Source organism: Spermophilus citellus (genome assembly GCF_964194105.1).
Source record: "Spermophilus citellus genome assembly, chromosome: 8".
In the NCBI taxonomy this organism is placed as follows: Eukaryota; Metazoa; Chordata; class Mammalia; order Rodentia; family Sciuridae; genus Spermophilus; species Spermophilus citellus.
The window spans coordinates 62,849,124-62,872,666 of NC_138189.1; the positions used below are offsets into that span (position 1 = coordinate 62,849,124).

The 23,543-nt window shown below is 33.4% G+C and overlaps 1 protein-coding gene across 2 annotated transcripts in view; it reads left to right on the top strand.

The window, feature by feature from the left end:
* BMP2K (BMP2 inducible kinase) overlaps positions 1–22,928 on the top strand; it is a 132,748-nt gene extending 109,820 nt beyond the window's left edge. For both annotated transcript variants that reach the window (XM_081304259.1, XM_081304260.1), the window contains one exon: positions 17,220–22,928. In XM_081304259.1, coding sequence (XP_081160385.1) covers positions 17,220–18,619 — 1,400 coding nt within the window. In that variant the 3' untranslated portion in view covers positions 18,620–22,928. The remainder of the gene's footprint in view (positions 1–17,219) is intronic.
* The last annotated feature ends 615 nt before the right edge of the window (positions 22,929–23,543 follow it).

Genomic DNA, 23,543 nt, shown 5'->3' on the forward strand with positions numbered 1-23,543 from the left:
ACTGGGTTTTTATTTAGTTATTGTTTTTCTTCTCTTTCCTTTCTTAACCTTTTTAAGCAATTATTAACTTCCTGTGAATATTCAAGGTATTTTACCTTAATATGCGTCTTTTTCTATTCATTGTGCTTGGAGCCTTGTGGACCTTTTCAATCAGGAAACTTATGTTTTCTTGCCTTATATCTTTTGGTAATTTTCTTTTATTCTTTCTCACTCTTTTTTCCCTACCATACTTCTTTCTTTCTTCCTTTTTTTGGTAAATCCTATTATTAGGATGTGGTGCTTTGTGGATTGATCCTTTAATTAAATTTTTTCCCTCTTCTCCATCTCTTTGTCTTTTATATTTGCATCTTAGAAATTCCCTTAATTTTGTATTACCAAAATTATTTCTTATCAGACATAGCATTTATTTCTTGGATTCAGTATATTTTTATTTCTCAAAGGATAACTTTTGTACATCTTTGTCATGATTTTACTCATCTTTTATTCTTTGTCTTTCACTTTAAGTATAGATGCTGATCCTTTACTTCCCCAAGAAGGTGGCATGTAAACTAAGACTTAAAAGTTGTAAGTAGTTTGCTTATTACATTCAGTGTTCCCCAGTGCATTTTAAAGACAAAATGTGATGCAGAAGTGGAGGAAGATCAGATTATATATATATATATATATATATATATATATATATATATTGTGTTTTCAGTTTTTAAAAGGAAGTTTAATTCACGATGGATATTGGAGATTTATCTCAGATTTGTCTTTAAACATCTAACACCATTAGAAAATAATTTTTAGAGCAAAACACCATAATATTATTGTCAAGTATATTCTAATTTTTATATAAAAACATTTTAATTAGTTGCAGTCATAGTATGCATTTAATTTTTCCCACTTTGCCTTTTGAGTTAGAACCTAATGTTCTTTGCAGTGAATATTATAAATGCCATTCATTTCTTCACAATTAATGATCTAGGTGTCATTACCAGAGATAGAATATTGGGTATGGTGAGCTAATGATCAAACTAAACTTTGGCAGTTTTGTGTACAAATGTCTGTATTCTGGTACAGTACTCAAAGAATGTGTATTGAAAAAGTCAGAATTAGAAGTAACATTTAATTATACTTAAATATTTAAAAATTATCCAGCTATGAAGCCAAGATTATGTGAGGTAAGTTTAAGCTTCATTTCTTACTAATTGTGTGACCAAGGCAAATGACCTCTCTGAATCACTTCCTCATATAAAATGAGATAATAATAATATGTAACACATGATTTATAGGGTTTTTTAAAAAATATTTTTTTAGTTGTAGATGGACACAATAACTTTATTTGGTTTATTTTTATGTTGTGCTGGGATTGAACCCAGTGCCTCACACATGCTCTGCAATTGCTCTGCCACTGAGCCACAACCCTGGCTCACTTATAGGGTTTTTAATGAGTAATAAGAAAAGTATTTTTTGAAGCATGAAAAATGTCTGACAACAGTAGTTTAAGAAAATGTTTATTTTTGTCTTGTTTTCTATTAAATATGCTGAATACAGTACAGTGAGATCCTAACATCTTAAAACTATTACTTTGCATTTTCAGACAGGTGATATGTGTACTCGATTTTTACAAATCTTTTTAATTGCACAGGAATTTCTAATTTCTAATTCATAATATTTGGTTACACTGTATTTGATCACATTATGTCTTTTCTACTTTCTGCAAATTCAACAGAAGTTGACAATATTTTGAATAATTCTTTACTAAATAGTCCCATATATTAGTATTTGACACATAACATATTCCTTAAGGAATAATGAGCATTTGCAAAATTTATTAATTGCTAGATATTCCTACAGAATCAAAACATCAATTTATATACTCAGTACAGCATTTGAAAATGCATATTTACTTACAGTGTTTAATTTTAGTATTTTGATATTTCCCTCAAATATATTGTTTTAAGTATTTTGTTTTAAATAAATTGTTTTTTTGGTGGGGAGAAAATGTACAAATGAACTGTGTTAAAATCATATTATTTTTTAAATATATAGATAGATACACATACATGTATATATACACATGTTTGTGTATATTTATGAATATATGTGTACATGTATTCTTGAATACATGTGAGTGACTTGCAGGAAAAATATATAATGCTTAAAATATGGAATGAAATTACTATGCTGTTATTTTGCTGATCATACAACTTTTTGGAAAGTTGTTTAAGAATAAAATGTTTATGTTCTTCGAGTTTTTAAAAAAACCTTTTATTTCTGGGAACTTATTCTAAAGAAATTTAAAGTTTTTTGGGAAAAGGCAGCTATAGAAATGTTAAATATAGCATTAGTTGTAGAAGTAAATTTAATCATACAAATCACCCAGTATTAGACAAATTATTAAATTATGACCTGTTTTGTAGATGAAATTTGATGCAGCTTATTTTAGTAATAGTAAGGAATATTATATAGTAGTATACAAAAATATGCTATAATTGATTTAAAATTTTAAATGAAATTTTTAAATGAAAAGATAGAAAAATGCAAGTAAAATGAAGAATATCATGAAACTTTGAATAATGTAGAACAAAACACTCTTAATCTTATTATCGCCCTTTTAGCAGAGTTACAGTTACTTAAATACAAAATGTGTCCCAAGAAATATAAGATGATTTCAAACTTCACAGTGTTCATACACTAATATGGCTAGATCATCACTAATTGACATAATCTTACAGGACTTGCAACTGCTAGATAAGCACTCTACCAATGAGCTGTGTCTCCAACTCATAAATTTTATACTTTTTAAGACTAGTGTATTTAAAACTTTTGATTATGAGTTTAATCCCCTGTGCCCACCCCCCGCCAAAAAAAAAAAAGAACAGTAGATAATTGAAAGTAGAGCAAAACATAAAAAAGAAAAAAATTGATGTATAATTTCTTTACACAGACATAAATAGTATTCACATTCTGATGTGTTCCCATACTACCTTTATTTTACCTTCATATGTAAATATTTATTTGGAATTTAGGGTCATTCTTTATAAAATTTTCTTTTTAAAAATATTTATTTATTTATTTATTTTTTATATAATTAAAAAAAATAATGGCCTGAGAGATGTTACAGAGGCAAGAATCTATAGCATTTAATATCATATGGGAAGGAACAAGAGGCATTGAGGGAAAGAAAGAAACCTAAAGTGATTATCAGGATTTTGGTTTAATGAAATCGGTGATGTTCTTTTCTAGAAAGGGAGAACATAAAGTAGGTTAAGGGGAAGTGTTCAGTTTCACATAGATTGTGTTTGAGTTTTGGTGGGTGTGCTGCGGCAGCACTGAAATATTATTAGTAGGCATTTAGGCACAAGGAACTTGCCTTCAAGTCGGAAATCTTGGCCAGAGAGGCAGATTTACATCAGAGAGCAAAGAGAGTAAAATGCTGAGAAGTGAATTCAGGGTAATCCTGTGACACTTAAGGGGCAAAACAGAGGAGATGGGGTGGGGAAAGGACCATAGAGACAAGAGAAGTAGAAGAGAGCTGAGGAAAAGGGGAGAAGGGGATTAACTATCCTTGGAAAATGCTCATGAGAATAAGATGACTAGAAGCGATCCATTAAAGTTAGCATTTAGTAATTATTTCATATTGGTCAAAATAATGTAATTGGAATCCTGATTGATAAATGAATGGGTGATGAAGACATTAAGATATCAAGGGTGTGTTATTCTTTGCAGGCATCCAACTGTACTAATAGAGAAAGATAGGTAAGGATTAAGGGAAAGATTTTATATATAAAGACTGAAGATAAAAAAGAAAGAATAGTATTATAAAAAATTACAAAAAGAAAGAAAAAGACCCCCAAGCCCCAAAACTGCCCTAAAGGAGATGGCAATAATAGCATAGATGGAAGGATCAGTGTCTACCAAGATATGACAGTTTCTCTTCTTGAGACTGGATATAGTTATAAAGGTTTGTGATTAAATTAAGAAGAATTAATGCTCAGTGGCTTTACTTTTTCTGTGAAGTATGGGGCAAGGTTGTCTGCTGAGACAAAATAATGGCAGGGCCAGTGGCTTGAGAAGTCAGATCATTTGGAATATGTGGGTATGAGACAGCTGTTGTGGATTTATAAGGTTCCCAGGTTTCAGTCTAGCTTGCTGTTAACCTGGGGTACAGGGATGTCAGTCTCCTTTACTGTATAATTTCTGTTGGTTGGTTGCAGTTAGTTTAGAAGAAGAGGCAAAAAGTATTATAAAATTGTGTGTGATCAGCAGAAGCAATGTGGAAGGAGAAAAGGATGCTGGAAAGACAAGATGAAGTCATGTGTAGAGTGAGATGGGGCCGTATAGGGAAGGCAATGAGTCCATTGGGGATGATGATAAGCACTTGAATGAGAAGCCAAAGTACCAACTGTAATGTTGGCTTCTTATCATAAAGTGCCTATTGTAACATAATGATCGTGGGATAAGGGAGTAGAAAATCTGGATAGATCAGAGGTTATAAACAGAGATATAATTGTAAGTGACTTATGTGAACACTTAAAAGTTTAAGTGTTTGGCATCAAGGAGGATCCTGTAATTTGGGGTCTGGGTCATCATAATTGATGTTGAGATTTTCCTAATAAGGGCTTATGACCATATATCAGCAAAGAAAAATGGCTGGCTGAACACCAAACAGAAGAGTACATGTATAAGAGTTGGGAAATAATGATACAGAAGAATAATGATATAGAAGATTAAGGAGATTAAGAATAGCTGAGCCTGCTGAACACTGGGATTTTAATCTCCCTTTGAAAGATCTATAGAGGAAATGAAATGGGAAAGAAGGCTAACTTTTCCCATTGATTTAAATTACTTTCTCAGTGTTAGGTGGCAGTTGAGCAGAAATCTTTCTGTGGTGTTGTTTCCAATATAACGCCCCCAAAGAGATAAAAGTATAAAAATTTCTACTGCAGAAGAACAAACACAAGGAGCCTCTGACACTGGTATGGGAGGACAGCAATGATGATGGAGGTGTTAAGGTGTTGATAATAAGCATATGATGCTTGAAATATGAAAGAAACGAATTTTCCAGATGAAAAATGGGAGAAAAGGTGTTCTGAGCTAATGGAATAGCATAAATAAGGGGCCTCCTCAGAGGAGGGGCTGCTCCTTATGTCACTGGTTCTGGGTCCTGTACCATTTAGAGTCCAGCACACCTTCTTGTAGCATGCATTATCTTCCATCTCTTTAGGAGCTTCCTGCACGCCCACTTGGTACACTCAATAGGCCTACCTTGGTTTGGCAACATAGGACCATCTTCTGATTTGTTTGTTGCCTTAGTTTACCATATCACTTTCAGACTTTTTTAGGAATATTAGCTGAAGATAACATTTTGGTAGACCACCTATTAAAATGAACTAATCTCACTTCTCCTATTTTTAAACATTTCTTTATGGAAAAAAAAACTTTAGATTTAAAAATTATTTATGTGTGCAAAAGTCAAATAATTATATCAAGGACCTGTTTGATTCTATATGCAAATGTAATGTCTTATTCCATAAATTGATAGTTTTATTATCATGGAATTATATTTACCTTTTGTCTCAGATTGCTAACCTGATGTAGTTTGTCAGAAAGACCATCGACTTTGGGATTATAAAACCCTGGGCTCAAATCTTAGTTCTGTCACAGATTAACCATTTGATTATTGGGTATATTCCAACTTCTAGAGTTTCTTTATCTTAAATTGGGGATAATACTAGCTAGCTACTTGATAGAATTATTGAGGATGTTTTACAAAGCACACACCTCTTCAGTAAATTTTGGTTGCCATTTTGGCTACTATTATTGGTATTATTATTAAGAGTATTTTTATAGTTCACTACCAAATTCTGAAGTGTTAGTGTTAAATAAGTAGAGCACTTGCTGTTCAGTCACAAGTAGTGAAGAGTTTTTGTGATAAACTAGTATTTTCTTAGCTACTTCAAACTTTTTAAATGTACAACCTGTTTGTGAGGCTGTTGTTTAATATGGTCATTCCTATTTTTACTGAAGTATACTATAGTATACCCAATAAACACCATATCAAAAGCATGGTATTTGTTCTCTGCCAGGAAACCGCACTTCCTTCCTTCTCACTAGGGCATTGCATTATAGTTAGTTTGTATACCAACATAGGATATGTGGCTCTATGAATTATATTATAGTGCATACTATCCAATTTTAAAAAACACCCACAATCTCAGAAACATAAAAAGGCTTTATGAAATTCTAAAATTGCCCTTGGAGAGTTCTGTTGACATGTAGGCCATATTAAGTCATCAAAGTTTTAGATTTCTTATATTTCATTTTCAGTTTGGCTTAAGTTTAATTAGATTTGGGTTCAAATGCTGGGCCATTAAGCCATGAGGAGGTATATATTTTATTCCTTTATATTCTAGTATATAATTCTTAAATATCAAGAATTTTTCTATTTTAGGATGTTGACAGTAATAGTTACTGAATATTGAATTCTAGTGTAAAGATACATTGAAAACTGAGACTCAGATTGGTGACTTGCTTAAGGTCACACAGTTCAACAGTAGGAATCCAACTCTGATTTTAAACTGTTCTATGAACAGTAGGAAAACAAAAGCATTAAATAACTATTTGAGATGAAAATCTACAATAATATGGGGCTGTGATTGTAGCTCAGTGGTTGAGTGCTTACCTCGTATGTGTGAGGCACTGGATTCTATCCTCAACACCACATAAAATAATAAATAAAGATATTGCCTCATCTACAACTAAAAAAAATTCTACAATTATTCATAACATAATAGAGATGTTAGTTTTAAGGCATTTTTAGTCTGGTGGAGGGAAGCTGTGTTTACAACTACCATGATTCTCTTCTTTTATAAACCCTGTCACATACTGTGTCTTTAGAGAAATTGTACAGGCTTTGATAAAACCTAATCTTAATCCACTAATCCTTGGGCCTACCATGGTAAACTGCAGGGAAATGATGGTTGGCAGTATGCTACCAATTCAAAGTACGCTTTAGAATCTTACAACCCTCCTTTTTACCCTCAGTGATGAGACAACAGAAGGCATGTAATTACAATAGCAGTTCCAAGCCATTGATCCTCTATAATCTGATAGCAAAGAAAAGAACATCAAAACAAATTTTCCGTTTTTTTTTTTTTTTTTTTTTTTTCTGGAAGCTTTGTACGAGATTAAAAGTGTACCACCTGTTTTATAACTAAAAGAAAACTGCCCTCTACTCTACATGGAAACCTGATTAGAAGAGTGGGTGATGAGGACGGTATGATGTAATATATGCTTCTCTCCTCTCACTTTGTGTTTTCTACATATTTTGGTATAGTATTTTTGAAGGTTCAGTGTGGCATTAACTAGAATCTCACTTTTCTTATGAAGTATTTATTTAAAAGAATACTATAACAAATACATAAAAACCTACTCAGAGAAATATCATTTTAAGTATTGACTAAAAATTTGGCTTTTGAGTTTGAGCCCTGTTTTGATCTTTGGAATTTGAACACTTGGAAATTTTCTTTTTGGAAAACTCACAAACATAAAATGGGTAAATTTATGTCTTAGATCCATTTGATGAGGTAAACTCGTTTTTCAGAACTGCCTTGTTTTTTTTAACTTGATCACTCATTTTCCAAATCAGTAGAAGCAGGATTAATAATGGGATTCTGAGTGCATAAGTGAACATAATCATTTTAAGAATCTGTTGAAATGAAGGATAAGCTTCTTGAAGTTAGGTACTATCTCATTTATCTTTGAATACCATTCAGTATCTCAATGAATGAATTCATTATTAAACTATACTTGAGTAATCTAATCTTTGTCTCACATATACCTCCACCAATATTTAATAAAATTTCACCAAATAAGAATGACTGTTATAATTTTGAATTCTTTCAGGTAAGTTACAATATTGTCCCTATTTTATAGGAGAGGAAACTAAGGCTTATTTGGATGTTTTTCTTCTGTGGATCTTGTAAAGTTGAGTATTATTTTTTGTTTTTAAATAAAAACTTTATAATATTTCTACAATGTAACCTTATGCATTATAAAACATTCTCAAGTATACCATACTACAGAGTACTATTTGGTAAAATGGAAACAATACATTGTTTGTCCTGTTGGAATTTTTTTACTTGTCTCATATATATATATATATATATATATATATATATATATATATATATAACAAATTTATGGTTGTATTTTGTAAAGGGTTGATCAGGTACGGGTTTGTAAAGAGGATATATATATATATGACAAATTTATGGTTGTATTTTGTAAAGGGTTGATGATAAGCTATGTTAAATATCCTAGTGTTAGGTTGATTCTTGAATTTACAGATAAGAATTTGAAGCTAGTGTCAGCAGCAAGAGAAATCCCCATGGCTTTGTTATATGGCCTTAAACTTGATCCGCTTTAAATTTCTTATGTATTCAGAGAGATTGGACTAAATGTATAGAAATACCTTCTTGTTTTATGCTTTAAAAATACAGTTGAAGCAATGAAATAGGATTAAGATTATCCAAAAGAAAAAGGTAGAAAAAGTCAAGAACTGAGATTTGGGTGGTAACTATGTGTATCTTTGAAATGGTAGGAAGTCATAACAGTGATCCAACATGGAAAACAAGAGGAAAAAATTTGAAGCTGTAGTTATTAAGATGGAAGAGAAGAACTCGGAGCAAGATTGTAACATACCTTACAGAGCATTTTCACTCAAATGTGGGAACCTAATACTGGGGAGTTGAGAGATAGTATATGAAAAGCTGTTGGCACTACATTTATACACTTGACAGTGTTACTTCCTAATCCATCTGGTTTCATTTCTTAGTACCATTAGAAGTATATAGTTAGGTACTCCATGAGTAACTAAAAACTGATAATATAATTGGTATCATATAGTAGCAATAACCATAATGATCCTTTAATGAGTACCTACAAGTATTTTCACTTTAATTCCTGCTACAAATTTGTGAGGCAGATGTTTATTGTTATCCCTACTTTACAGATGAAGAGAGTCAAATACTAAATAAGGCATGATTCCAAATAATGCAGGTCATCAAAGGGCATTTCATTTTGTATTCTCTACTGATGAAAGAAGGGAAATGTGATATATGTTTTTAAATAGTTGCCAAATGACTAATTGGTTGTCTCACTTGTTTAGCTTATTTTTTTCTGAGATATGCTTGATTATTGAAACATAGCTTTGATTGACTGTTTTGCTGTTCTGTATATAAAATAAAGTAAAACAATAAGAATGATTTTAATCATCAGAATTTATATGTATAAATAAGTACTGATCCTCTTGACATTTACTTCAGTGATACTTACTCTAACATTTTTTTATAGTACTTGGAATTTCTTTGAGAGTTTCTAACTTAAATAGAATTTAAGACTTCATAACCTACCTTTGCTATTCTTAATAATTTTCTTAAATCTGCATTGATTATCTTAGTCACTTGCCTTATTTTCATTCAGTCTTTGGCTTTGAATGAACTTTGGCTATTTCCAGCCATCAAAACCAACCTCAAAAGACTAGAATTGCTATTATTTCAGATAATGGAGTCCAATAGAAGTAAAGAATCCAAAGATCTCTAAACCAGATGTTAAGACCTGCATTCTGGTCCAAGTGCTTCTGGTAGTTAGATATGTCCCCTCAGGTGAAAGTTTCAGTTCATTTTGAAATGGTTTAGACCATTATTCATTATATAATCTTCAAAGTTTCTTCCAGTTTTGAAAGTGTGTCATTTTTCAAATGAAGGCTCTGAACATTTAGTATTCTTAATTCACAATACTGAATCTTTGAAAATGTTTTTCTTGAAAAATTTAAAAATAGAAACAAATATCCCTAGTACATGCCTTAAAGTTTTATCCCATACTTTTCTTACATATACTTTTCTTGTATATACATGGAATATATTAATGTATTCACTATTTTGAGTTTTTTCACACAAAAAATATGTAATATGTTTTGACTTGATGGTCTTCTTGTTTGTTGTTCTTTGGGGAACAGTGAAATAATAGCTCTCAGTTGATTAACCCTTTTTTAAAGATTTGCTGATAAATGATCACATAGATTTTTTCATACCATTTGCATATTAAATAACTGAATAAATTAATAAATACTCCATTGTCACTTCATTTAGTATCTTAACTTCTTGCTAAGATACTAAAAACTGAAATTTTTAGGTTGTAGTTTTATGGCACAAAATGAAGAACATTGACTTGAGTAGAAGTCACCCCATCAAAATATCATTCTACTATATTTCTTTTTTTAATATACCTTTATTTTATTTATTTATTTTTATGTGGTGCTATCAAACCCAGCACGTCCCATGTGCTAGGTGAGTTCTCTGCCGCTAAACCACAACCCCATCCCCATTATTCTACTATATTTCATTTAAGGAAAGAGACATTCTCTGCTTAAAGCCACAGATAAAAATTAATGGATCAAGATAGGAAATTTTACAGTGTGTTACCAAAATGAATTAATAAAGAAAAGATGTAACTGAGATAAGATCCACATTCTAAACATTTGTTTATGCTGTAAGTACACATTACTAGTGCTTATTTTAAGTATTATAGCTTCCCTTCCACTCACTTGAAAAAAAAAACATTTTTTTGTTATAATCTCCACTGAGATTTGTATTATTAGGATTTATGATATATTGAATTAAAAAGCAACATATTTAGGGCTATACTTTTGAGAAATTAACTTTGGCAGTGAGATAATCCTGATTAAATTTCATAGTAGATCAATTATGTATTATTTAATCTAACAACTGAGAAGAAGCAGTCTGTCTTCAGAAGCAAATAATGGGAATCATTGACTTTTTTTTTTTTTAATTACAGGACTATGTTTAGGAAAATAAATGGATTTTGCTAGGGCCCAGATTTTAAAGTACTATATACATTGTATGGCTAAAACCAACTTTCTAACTTGTAATACTCACTTTGACCGTCTTTTGTGTCTATAGATCAGGATTAAAAGCCTTAAAATACAGTTGACCTTCTACATCCTTGGATTCAACCAACTGTGGATCAGAAATATTAAAAACTAGTTCACTTGAATTGAACATGTTCAGATTTTTTTCTTGTCATCATTCCTTAAACAATACAGTTGTTATAAACAACTTTTTACATAGCATTTATGTTGTGTTATTGTAAGTCATCTAGAGATGATTTAAGGTATACAGGAGGATGAAGTGGCTTATAGGCAAATGCTACATCATTTTATTTAAGGGATTTGAGCATAAAGACGATTTTGATATCTGGGAAAGGTCCTATAACAATTCCTTTCAGATACTGAGGAATGCCTGTATATTGACACAATTTTTTTTTAAAGAGAGAGAGAATTTTTAATATTTTTTAGTTTTCGGTGGACACAACATCTTTATTTTTTTTTTATGTGGTGCTGAGGATTGAACCCAGTGCCCCGCGCATGCCAGGCGAGCGCGTTACTGCTTGAGCTGCATCCCCAGCCCACAATTTTTTTTTTCTTTGTATAATTCCCATTTCTTTCTTGGGTCTTTTAGCTTCACAACGAAGAGGGGATGCTTAGATAGATTGCTTTTACTGCAGAATGTAAACTTATCTAGGATTATTCTGGCAGGTCAGAATCTTCTTTTTAATCTTCTTTTAACAGGAGGTACTAGAGAGATCTGACAACATAGACTTAAATCTGGTTTAATGGTGCTTACCACTAAAGTTGTTATAAGTATGTTTTCAGAGAGCCTTATTATTGCTCTTGACTACAAAGTTTATGAAGGAGTAAAAATTTGAAGAAGTAGAGAGTAATGGACTATGAGAATATGGGAGACAAAGGAATTTAGATGAATATTTTAGTTTTATGAAGTGAAGATAATAATAAATAAAACTATTCTGTCTACATCAATCAGTTGCCTATACTTTTTAGGGACCTATTCTGAAACCACAAAGATGCCATCACTATGTGTTTTCTTGCTCTTTTTAAAATTAGTTCTTTTTCATTTCTTATACTGTGCTCTCTAATGTAGCTATTTAAAAATCAGAGATATAATTTCCAGGATCAAAAATATATCCTTGGGTGTGGATATACATTTGTTAGCATACTTTGTTTCTGGTCATTTCTAAAGTGGACCTGAGCTTCTCTTGAATTATCGATGAGTTGCTTCTTCTCTTCTCCCTCCTCCCCATTTTCCTCTCATTTAGATTAATTAAGCCCTGAAAAGTTACTAGAAGATTATTGAATGTGGTGGATGAAATAATTGAATTTGGCTTTTCCCTGGAGAGGATGATGATAATACGGTGCCTACAGTGTGTCATGAACTGTTTTTAGTCTTTTCTTCACAACAGCAATATGAAATAAAACCTATTATTATTCCGTTGCATGCATGAGGAAAGGTTAGAATAGCTGTGATTTTGGCAGGATTGTTATTGAGTTATTTTTATGCTACACATATATATGCATACTCCTTATGTGTATTATTCATAAGAAGGAAATAACAATAAATGGATAAAGTCAAAGTGCTAAAAGGGAGGGTTTTTTTCCTTAAGGGGAAAAAAAAGGTGCATAAATGTCATGGTTCTATTTTAAATGCAGTAAAACTAGAAACAATGTAGTGATAAATATTTAAAAGTGTTATATACAATATTTTATTATGCTCCGATCAGAATAATGGGCAATGTTTTCATTGGAAAGATATGTTTAAAAAAAATGGTAAGTAAAAAGACCTCACAAATTTATATCCACACTGACAGTTACAAAAATGTATCTGCATGGCACTTCACAACAAATATTTTTATCTCTATTCATGCAATGTTGAGAAGATAACAGTGCAGTCAGAATAAGAGTGCAGCAGGTGTGTTCTGGAAAGAAGAGATGGCTAGTTGGGTAATGGAAACAGTATATTTTAAGAAGACTGTAATTGAACTATAAAAATAATAAAGTAAAGGTGAATTGAAGGACACTCTGCAAAGTGGAATATCTATACTGCGTTAAATGTTCCAGAAGATCTTCAGGAATAAAATTAAGTTCCCTAGAAATGGAAAATCTCCCAGAGAAGCATTTCCCCAAAGTGCTTGGGTACATCATTGTTTATAAAGGTTAACAGGTGTTACCTGTAAATAAAAGCACAGAGAAGAAAATTTGGGAAATGCTAGTTTTATAAAAATTAAAGATTCTTCTGTGTGGGGTTCGTTAGCACCTCTAACAAGCATATTCCAGGTGAGTGGGGTGGAAGCAGAATATTGAATGCATCATTCCATAGACTTGGTTGCCTGAGGCCACAGAATTGTTTGCTTCTTATTACAGGAATAGCATTCTTTGAAATGTATATTAGGAAACATTGTGATGTTACTGGAGGTGTCCATGAACAAAGATGAGGGTTGTGCATAGCAAGTTACTAAGCTATTCAGTAGCTTGAGGTAATAAGATAAAATGTATCTTAGCAGAAATAGTCCATGAGTGATGACTGGGAGTTTCCTGGAACCATACATATTTTGAGTTAATAATCCATGAAAATAAATTCTACTCGATCTAAAAGTAATTTTTGTTTTTTAATATCAGAAGTATGCTGTATGGGAGAATAGTCAAACTTGAGAATGTATTTGATTTGGTCCTACTCTGTTAGGATAAAAGGTAGCATATAGCTCTTAACTGATTTTAAAGAATTGGCAGGTTATATTTCTATTTAAGTATAACCTGATGGAATTTTCCATAATCTTGTCTCCCAGTCTTTACTAGCACTACCAAGGTCAAGGTTGCCAATAAACCTCTAAAGATGAGTAGATCAATGGGCATATTCTGTTTTCAGTTTAGTGTAGCTCTTTGCACCTTCTGGCCCTGTTGTCTCTCATCTCTCCTGGAAACTGTCTTCTCTGTTGGCTTCCATGACATTGCACTTGCATGGGCTTAGTCCTCTTAGACTGGTACTTGTCAATTCACTTTGCAGTTTCCTCTTCTACTGACTTCTGAATGTTTTGCACCCTGGGGTTCAGTTTTGCTTTCTTTTCTTTTTAGGTGATGTCCTTTAGTCTGTGACTCTGTCTACATGGTGATAATACCCAAATCTATTTTCTTTAACTAAACACTAAACGGGCTCAAGTCGTGAATATCTGCTTTATCCTTAACTGCATGTCAAATGATTTACACATCATCAAGTTTAATGTGTCCAAAATGAAATTTTTATTATCTCTACTTCCCAGCTTCTTTAGGAAAAAAAAATTTTTTTTTCAATGCTGGGGATTGTACCCAGGGCAAGCCCATGTTATATATCATTATATATGATATAATGATATATATCCCCAGTTCAACTTATTTCTTACTTACTCTTTGTATGTTAATGGTATTGCCATCTTTCCTGAATTTTTCTCTTCACTCTGACTCTTCCACTTTTTTTAGTTATACATGACAGTAGAATGTATATTTTGTTATTTAAAAAAAAATTTGTTCTAATTAGTTATACACGACAGCAGATGTATTCCACTTTTATCTACCCTTCTGCTATTGTCATCAAAGCTAACATAATCTCTAACTGGAATTACTGCAATTTTCTTTTCCCTGATGCCTCCTCTACACCACACACACCTTTTCCACTTCATTTTACTTTTCTACATGTCATCTTTTTGGAATATAATTCTCATCCTGACACACATTTTAAAGCTTTTTAATCATCTTATTCATGGCTTACAGGGACCTACACAATTCTGTTATTTTCCATTCTTTCCTACTTCATTTTGTACAGTGTCCTCCTTGCTCACTGTGCTTCAACCACACCAGCCCATTTATAGTCCCACCAATGTGTCATTACTCTTTATCTGGAGCGGATTCCAGCTTATCCTTTGCATAGCTGGCTCCTTCTCATTGTGCAGTCCTTCACAGACTGCCCATGGTAGACTTATGCACCCATCCTCCCTACTTTGTCATTTCAAAGCACTGAATGAAATAAGAAAATGCAAGTGATTGAATTCTGAGCTGAAAATATCCACAGATGTAGAGTTTATTTTTATTCCTTCATATTTCTTGTAACTTCTCTTATTATATTCTGAATATAGTTGAACTCACAGTAGTCAATGTTTCATTTTAATACATATTGATTCAGTCAGTGCTAGTGTAGAGATGAATATATTTGCAGTTCAGTGGAGTAGATATTACAATTAAGGCTTATACTAGGTTTCATCAGGCACACCAAATACAAAATGGTATTTTTTTAAGGGGTGGCTCTGAAGGGCTATGATTTGGGCTGGGTCTTGAAACATAGCCACCTTCATGAGGCAGTGGTAGAATATTCATATTAAAGTGCAGTGGGAACGAGATGTTAAGATAGGAGAGTATTACAGGTTATTTCACAAGTATATTCCTAAGAGGGTGGATAGCCATTTGGTTCCTGAGTTTGAGTAGGCTGTAATAAAGAATAACATGGGAAACACAGGGTGTGAGACTATAGATTTGGCAAAACAGAACCTAAATAGAGAACCCTGCAAACAGCCACTGGAAGATTTTAAGCAAAGAGTCATGGGATTAGTTTGGAAAAAAAAAATTTATTATGGTGACAAGGTAAAGGAGCCATTTGGGGACTATGAAAATCATGGCAAAGAAGCAAGTTTAGAGGCTTAGTTTCTAGATAAGAAATAATGAGTGAATAGACAAGTGGAAGAGGGAGGAAAGGGAAATTCAGGAGATTTAAAAACCACAGGCACACACTGGTAGGAAGAGGAGAGATGATTTTCAGATTTCTTCTGGTCTGAGGAACCTACGTACATGGAAGTGCTGTCCACTAAAGGGAACTGATGAAGAATACCTTAACAAAAAAGATGGTCCCTTTTGAAATGTTTGAGTTTGAGGGTAATGGTAGGATACATATTCTGATAAGTGTTCACTAGAGATCTGCATCTATAACTCATGAGTAAGATCTGGGTTAGAAAAATACAACTCAGCCAAAAGCTATTAGTATATTTTGTAGTTAACATACAAGTAGTATGAGTTAACATACAAGTAGTATGAGAGAAGCCACAGAGGGAGAAACACATCCAAGGATTGAACTCTAGGGAAGACACATATTTTAAGCAGATGTTAGTGAAAGACAAGGCTTACACAGTTGTAGGAAGATGATAGTGCTGACTTTAAAAAAGGAGAAGATAACCCAGAGGTACCATATGCCAGAGATCACCATGTTAATGATGACGAAGTAATGGTCCCTCCTCCATCACAAGCTAACCCGTTCTTGTGATGACAGACTGTACTCCCAACCCCATCTAATTGTTTTGAAAATATTTGGTCCTGAAGGGAAGGGATGAGTATGTATGACTAAATCAAATTGACTGCTACCTCTGGTAAAATCAATTCAGTATACCAATGTATTGGGAAGGTAGTATATTTTCATGTATACTAATAAACTATATTTCTTTTCTAAATACAATATAGATTTTAAAGCTCTATATTTGGTGAAATTTAATTGCCTATCACTGATAGTTAGCCTACTGATAGTTTACAGTTGTTTTAAAGATAGCCTTTAATGGAATGTCTAGTACAATGGATACTGTAATTAAAGGAAGAGCATTTTTGATACATTTTGGTCCTTAGCTTTGATTAGTCTATGAAGGATGCACTCACCCTAAGTTAACTCAGAAGATACTGATTTAAACCAGGTGCAGTAGTGCACACCTGTAATCTCAGTGACTTGGGAGTCTGAGACAGGAGGAATGCAAGTTCAAGGCCAGCCTGGCCAATTTAGTGAGACCCTGTCTCAAAAAGGGTTGGGGATATAGCCCAGTGGTAGAGTATCCCTAGGTTCAATCCTCAGTATAGCAAAAAACAAAATTGATATGTAAAAGTCAAAATGCTGATTTGAAAAAAATTAGTGAAACATATAACTAAACAGACAAGGTATCCATGCCTATAGAAATGTATTGATTTCTATGAGAAAACAAAGTTGAAATATAAACTCAGTGTTGTTTGGTGACTAATCTTACATCAGTGGTGGTGAGAAAAAACTTTTTTGCTTTTTTATCTTCAGGGTCTTAGTCTGGGTGCTATAAGTAAAATCAGTGAGGGTCTGTGACATAGAGACCAGAGACAAGTATGTATAACTGCAATAAGGACCTAACCATGTAGCTGAGGACAGTGACAAAGACTTGACAACATTATTTTTTCCTCTGAGGTAATTGGTATGAGGGATTATATGCTTCATGAAAATGGAGTTTGAAATGTACAGGAAGGCTATAATATTTTTTATTTGAACCTGCAGGTTCTCCTGAAAAGAAAGGTGAATATCCATCCATGAATCAAGAAAATAGCACCAGAAACCCTATCAAGAATGGAAAAGCAAGTCCAGTATCTAAAGATCAGCCGGTTGGAAAGAAAACCTCAGAGAATTTATCAGTACGGGGTCATGTACAAAAGGGGAATGATGACTCTGAAAGTGATTTTGAGTCAGATCCCCCTTCTCCTAAGAGTAGTGAAGAGGAAGAGCAAGACGATGAAGAAGTTCCTGGAGAACAAGGAGAGTGTAATGATGATGATACTGAACCAGAAAATCTGGGTCACAGGCCTCTCCTCATGGACTCTGAAGATGAGGAAGAAGAAGAGAAACACAGCTCTGATTCTGAGTATGAGCAGGCCAAAGCAAAGTACAGCAGCGGACCAACCCAAGATCCTAATGCAGCACTCCTCACCCTAACCCATGTATGCTCTGATGTTGGGAGGGAGACTCCCAAACAGGAATTTGATGTATTTGGTGCTGTTCCCTTCTTCGCAGTGCGTGCTCAACAGCCCCAGCAAGGAGAGAATGAAAAGAACCTTTCTCGACAGATGTTTCCTACTGTGGGACTAGAGCAAGAGGAATTTGATGTCTTCACTAAAGCACCCTTCAGCAAGAAGGTGAATGTCCAGGACTGCCCTGTAGTGGGGTCTGAGGCACATGCTCTTCCTGGTTGTCCCAAAAGTGTAGATATATTCGGCTCTACCCCTTTTCAGCCTTTTCCCACATCAACAAGTAAAAGCGAAAGTAAGGAGGACCTTTTTGGGCTTGTGCCCTTTGAGGAGATAACCGGAAGTCAGCAGCAAAAAGTCAAACAGCGCAGCTTACAGAAACTGTCCTCTCGCCAGAGGCGCACGAAGCAGGATATGTCCAAAAGTAACGGGAAGAGGCATCACGGCACACCAACTAGCGTGAAGAAGACATTGAAGCCTACCTACCGCACTCCAGAGAGGGCTCGCAGGCACAAGAAAGTGGGCCGCAGAGACTCTCAAAGCAGCAATGAATTTTTAACCATCTCAGACTCCAAAGAGAACATCAGTGTTGCACTGACTGATGGGAAAGACAGAGGGAGTGTCCTACAACCAGAGGAAAGTCTGTTGGATCCCTTTGGTGCCAAGCCCTTCCATCCTCCAGACCTATCATGGCACCAGCCACATCAGGGCCTGAGTGACATCCGTGCTGATCACAATACTGTCCTGCCTGGGCGGCCAAGACAGAATTCACTACATGGGTCATTCCATAGTGCAGATGCGTTGAAAATGGATGACTTTGGTGCAGTGCCCTTTACAGAACTTGTGGTGCAAAGCATCCCGCCACATCAGTCCCAACAGTCCCAACCAGTTGAATTAGACCCATTTGGTGCTGCTCCATTTCCTTCTAAACAGTAGATACTTCTGATGGATTCTTGGCATTTATTCCTGTTTCAAAAAAATATGAATAGTTTTATGAATTTGAAGAAAATTTATTTGTATAGCTCTTTATATCATTCATTCTTACAGGTCAGTGAGGATAGGTGATTTTTAAATAAACCAAATAGAAAAAGGAAGTATCTCTACAGGGTAGTAACTTGATGCCTCTTCAAAGCAGAAAAGGGAGCTAAATTGAAAGCTGCACCCAAGCGTTTCTGCTACTGACATCACAGTATGGAAATGCAAAGTGTGGTACTTCCAATGAAAGCACATGGCACCTTTCCATTCCAGGTGTGTAGACACTGAGAAGGGACAATAAAGCTGTATCATTATTTTTGACATCACAGTGTCACTTATGTGCATATCCCAGGCTCATTCCAGATCCAGCATTTAAAACTAGGCTCCTTTGTACATACATTGATTGTGTTTATGAATTTTATGGTCTCTTCTAATTTTCACACAGAAAATAAACGAGCAATCTAGCTCTCCTTAAGAATTAGGAGGATCTTATCTGGAGAGTGTAGAGACTTTAGTTCATACACGCTTCTCTACAAAGCAGAGCCAGAAGATACTGACTATTGTGCCTAAAACTCTGTTTATTTTAAAAAATAAGTGCCATTAATATGGGATATCTTATGATAATTATGTGAAATAATGTATGTTAATTAGTTCAATTTAGCTCTTCTACAATGTATACAAATTTTGAAACATGTACATGATAAATATATATATAATTTTTATTTGTCAATTAAATGTTAGAAATATGGAGTATCTAATTGAAACCTAGAGCAAAACTGTAAAGAGACATATCTGGCATTTGAAAAATGTAGAAGACATGAATGTTATGTAAGAACAAAAAAACATTGAATACTTTAGAAACACTATTGTTTTCAAATGGCTTCTTGCCAAAAACTTTTTATCATGTCCCTAAGGAAGCAGATAATTGAAAAACAAACAAAAAATAAAAAAAAAAACTGGGTGTGAGGACAAGGGTTATATAGAAATTTTATTTCAGGAAAAACAAATGTGGCTGAACCCCTGAATTTTTAAGATGTTTACAATGTAAAATCATGTTGTATTTCATAATGTACTTTGTTAAATTACCACCTTCATCAATATTCCCCAAGTCATGAGCAACAGTTATTTTACTTAGGTTAAGACAGTGGAGTAATTTTAATAAAGTGCACAGAACAATGACACCCTCACAGCCTTATAGGCAGGACTTGTGCATCCTGCTACTAGTACCTCTGCACTAACACACCAGATCTTAATATGGATATAAGGTATTAGATGATGAGGGACTAACATCTTAATTCTGCTAGCTGATTGTGTCTCTGGTGAAAAGAACCCAGCTACCAAACTGCCTTTTTTCTACACCATAAATCCTAATTAGAAACTTGAGATTTTGTAGAAATCATGTTTAATGATAATAATGACATATGAATTAATGTGAATATCTATCTAAGCTTTAAGTTATAATTAACTCTTCCCTCTCAGATTAACATTTGTAAGTTTCTAGAACAATTATGAAAAGGAATGGAAATTCATCAGCTAGCACTTTCTTTGGTTGCTCTTTGCATCCAATTAAAGTGTATTTTATGAGTAATTTTATGAGTAATCTTAAAAGACTATCTTAATTATAGTGCCCCACTAGGGTAAATTATTTGCCTGTTTTCACAGTTCTGAACTTGGAATGAAGCAAAGCATATGTAACTAATCCACATTTTTTATTGCTTTCTACATGCTAAATTGGATAGAAATTGATGAATGTGGAAGCAATATGTGAATCACAATGTAGCAGAGGCAGACCAGGCATTACATTACTATTTATAGTTGTGCTTCTAGAGCTGGACTGCACCAATTACTTATCCTTGTGCCAAAGGCAAATATTATGTTTGCACCTTTTTTTCTGATTCTCAGGTTGATTAATACTGCTAATGCATATGTGCAAATAGATGTTCTTTTAAACTACAAAATAGATTCAAGTGATACTTTCTTTTAAAAGTGAAGAGTAAATTCATGAGCTACAGTAGGTTTGTATCAAGATTTTTTTTAAAAAAGGAAATCTGTTGGATAATGTGTTCACAATATGTTCTTTGACTATTTAGTCTTCCATCTCTTGGTCCTCATTAGCTCATCTTTTAGAAGGGTAGTAAACTAATATGGTCTCCTTAAGATGTAAACATAAAATACCTAGTTTTATTTTGCTCTTTAGTACACTGAATAACGTAAATGATTCAGACAGTGATGAGACCCTTTGGCTTATAATGTTGGACAGATTTCCAAGGAAACAATTCTGCCCTGGCTGAAAATATTTACATTCTATTATAGCATAGTTTGGTGACTTTCCTCTTATGAGATGGTAGGTAGGAGGAAAAAATTAGGATTCGATTGGGGAATCCAATGGAATAAAAATGGGAAAATTCCTTTGTGTTGAAGTAAGAGGCATTTTTCCAAGGAGCAGAGATTCATACTTTCCATTTTCATTGATCATCTTCCCCACCATAATCAACTGATGCCCAGGTTAATTCCCTGATAAGAATTAAATTCCCAAGGCACATGGTAGCATTTAACATAGTACCTGGCACACAGCACTCAGTAAAAGTTTGGTTCTGTTATGGGGTGGTCAAGTTCTGATTTAAGGAAGCTAAAAGAAAAGTATAATCCTATTACTATTTGGGTGTGCCTTGTGCTTCTAAGGATGCAAAGTAGTTATAACTCTAAACCTGCTATACTTGAACATCACACTAAGGGAAGTAACACAAGAAGCTAGCAAAATTCTGAGGCCAAAGTTGTTTCCTAACAGCTTTAACAGTGCTTGTTGATTCTGAATCATCTTTTTAAAAGTGGACCATCTGCCTAACTATTTTAATATCACTTCAATAAAATGTATTAAAAAGATCAGTTTTTATGACATTGAAGAATGTATCTGCTAAAACAGAAAAACTGGTATATATATAAATATGTATATTTATACATAAATATACATATATATTTATATATAAAATAGGTGATGGAAGGGAAGTTGCAGGCTAAATGAAATGTAACTGATTAGAATATTTATTCAGAAGTGGTAACACTCATTTGCCATCCTTGGGTATCTGTATTTGGGCATAGTTATAACATTATCTAGATTTGCAGATACATGCACCTTTCAGTCCTACCCTGTTTACTGTGTAACAATGATAGGCTATTTTCTTTTTGCTGGTGGAACATACTAAGTTGGAATCCACTCTTCTTTGTTGGTGTTCATCAGAACAGTTTCTTACTACTCAGCTCTTCTGCTGAGTTTAAGTTCTGGTACTTCACATAAGCACTGTCAGAAGGTACAAGTGTATTTAATCACTAGTTCTGAGGAGTTTGGGTACATTTGTTTATATATAGAATGTGCAGTAAATTTTTCATTTTTTTCTTTTTAGCAAAACTACTCTTATCATTTTAGGTCCAATAACTGAATAGACAGTCTACTGTGAGGATGAGATGACATATCTACTGTGAGAATAACAATAATTATTTGAGAACTTTTATACTCAGTGGTGTTTTACATATTAAGATATAATTATATACACACGCATGAACATCACATCTCTCTACTGTGGAGTTAATGTGAATTTTTAAAAAATGGAATTGCAACCACAATCATAGCTAAAAGAACATTCACTCCTAGTGAAGGTTTACAAAAGCCACTAAAAGAATAAAATAAGTAAAAATGCAAAGGGTCACTTGGGGTTTTGTTTTATTTTAAAATTTATAGTGCTACTTTTGAAAGAGAATTGTTTTTATTACTATGCTCTTTTGTGATCAAGAAGTCATCTAATAGCAGTATAGAAGCTACTTTTTTTAATTGCTGGCAAACAGCTTTAAGTGCACTTTCTTTGATTACACTTCCATTTTTTGTTAAACTTGAATTTTCTGAAGCCTTTTATGTACCACTAAGCAAATAACTTTAACCTTTAAAAAAACGGATTACATCATTATTGTATTTCTAATAGTTGTAAAACATACTTGCTAAAATAACTTCAGTCCTCAAATGTAGCTGGGAAACTTGTGAGACAGGATTGGTTATCCCCCCTCCTATATCTAATTAAGCACTAACTAACTTTATGACTTTATTGCCTTTATATTGCTTATTCTTGTATTCTGTCCCTGATACACTTTGTTTTGTTTGAAATTTGAAGTTATTTTCTTACTGTATTTATCATACCTCTTTTAATAATCTTCTTTCTTTAAATGCAATAAATTAAAAATGGATTACCTATTCTTTATAATCAGTGACTTTGGAGTTTTTCATTATTGTCTTATTAAAATACTGGATATAAACTTCTATTGAGTTAAAAGCCTGCTAACATATATAATTGTTAAAAGTCTTTTGACTATTTTGGTCTTTGGAACATTAATGAGGAAAACATGGGGTTGATGAACTAAAGCTTGGTGTCAAGGTTGTGGTATTATAATGTAATATCCCCTAAACTGGAGTCTAGATTGGTGGCTTATGACAAGTTTCTCAACCAAAAACAAGATTCATCTTACTTTGTACTTTTTTTTTTTAAGTAGTAACATTCATTTCAAGTTATGTGGAAAAAAAAGGGCTTTTGTATCTTCTTAATAATGCAAAACACCATAGTATCACAAATGAAGAGAAAGTTATATTTAAAAGTTTGTATGTATCACTGTTCAAATTGTTATAGTTAACCCCTTATGGTGCAACTTGAACTGTTTGGTTTGAATAATTCCTTTTTCAGGAAGCCGAGCTTAAGCTTCATATGTAGTTAATATTCTCATATTAAAAGTTTGAATTCTTGAAATTGTATTTGTTACATGATAAAAACATGGCTGGCACAACTGAGAGCACATGCATGCTAGGTAGTGTTTAATCCTACATTTGTAGAGCAAGATGAAGGCT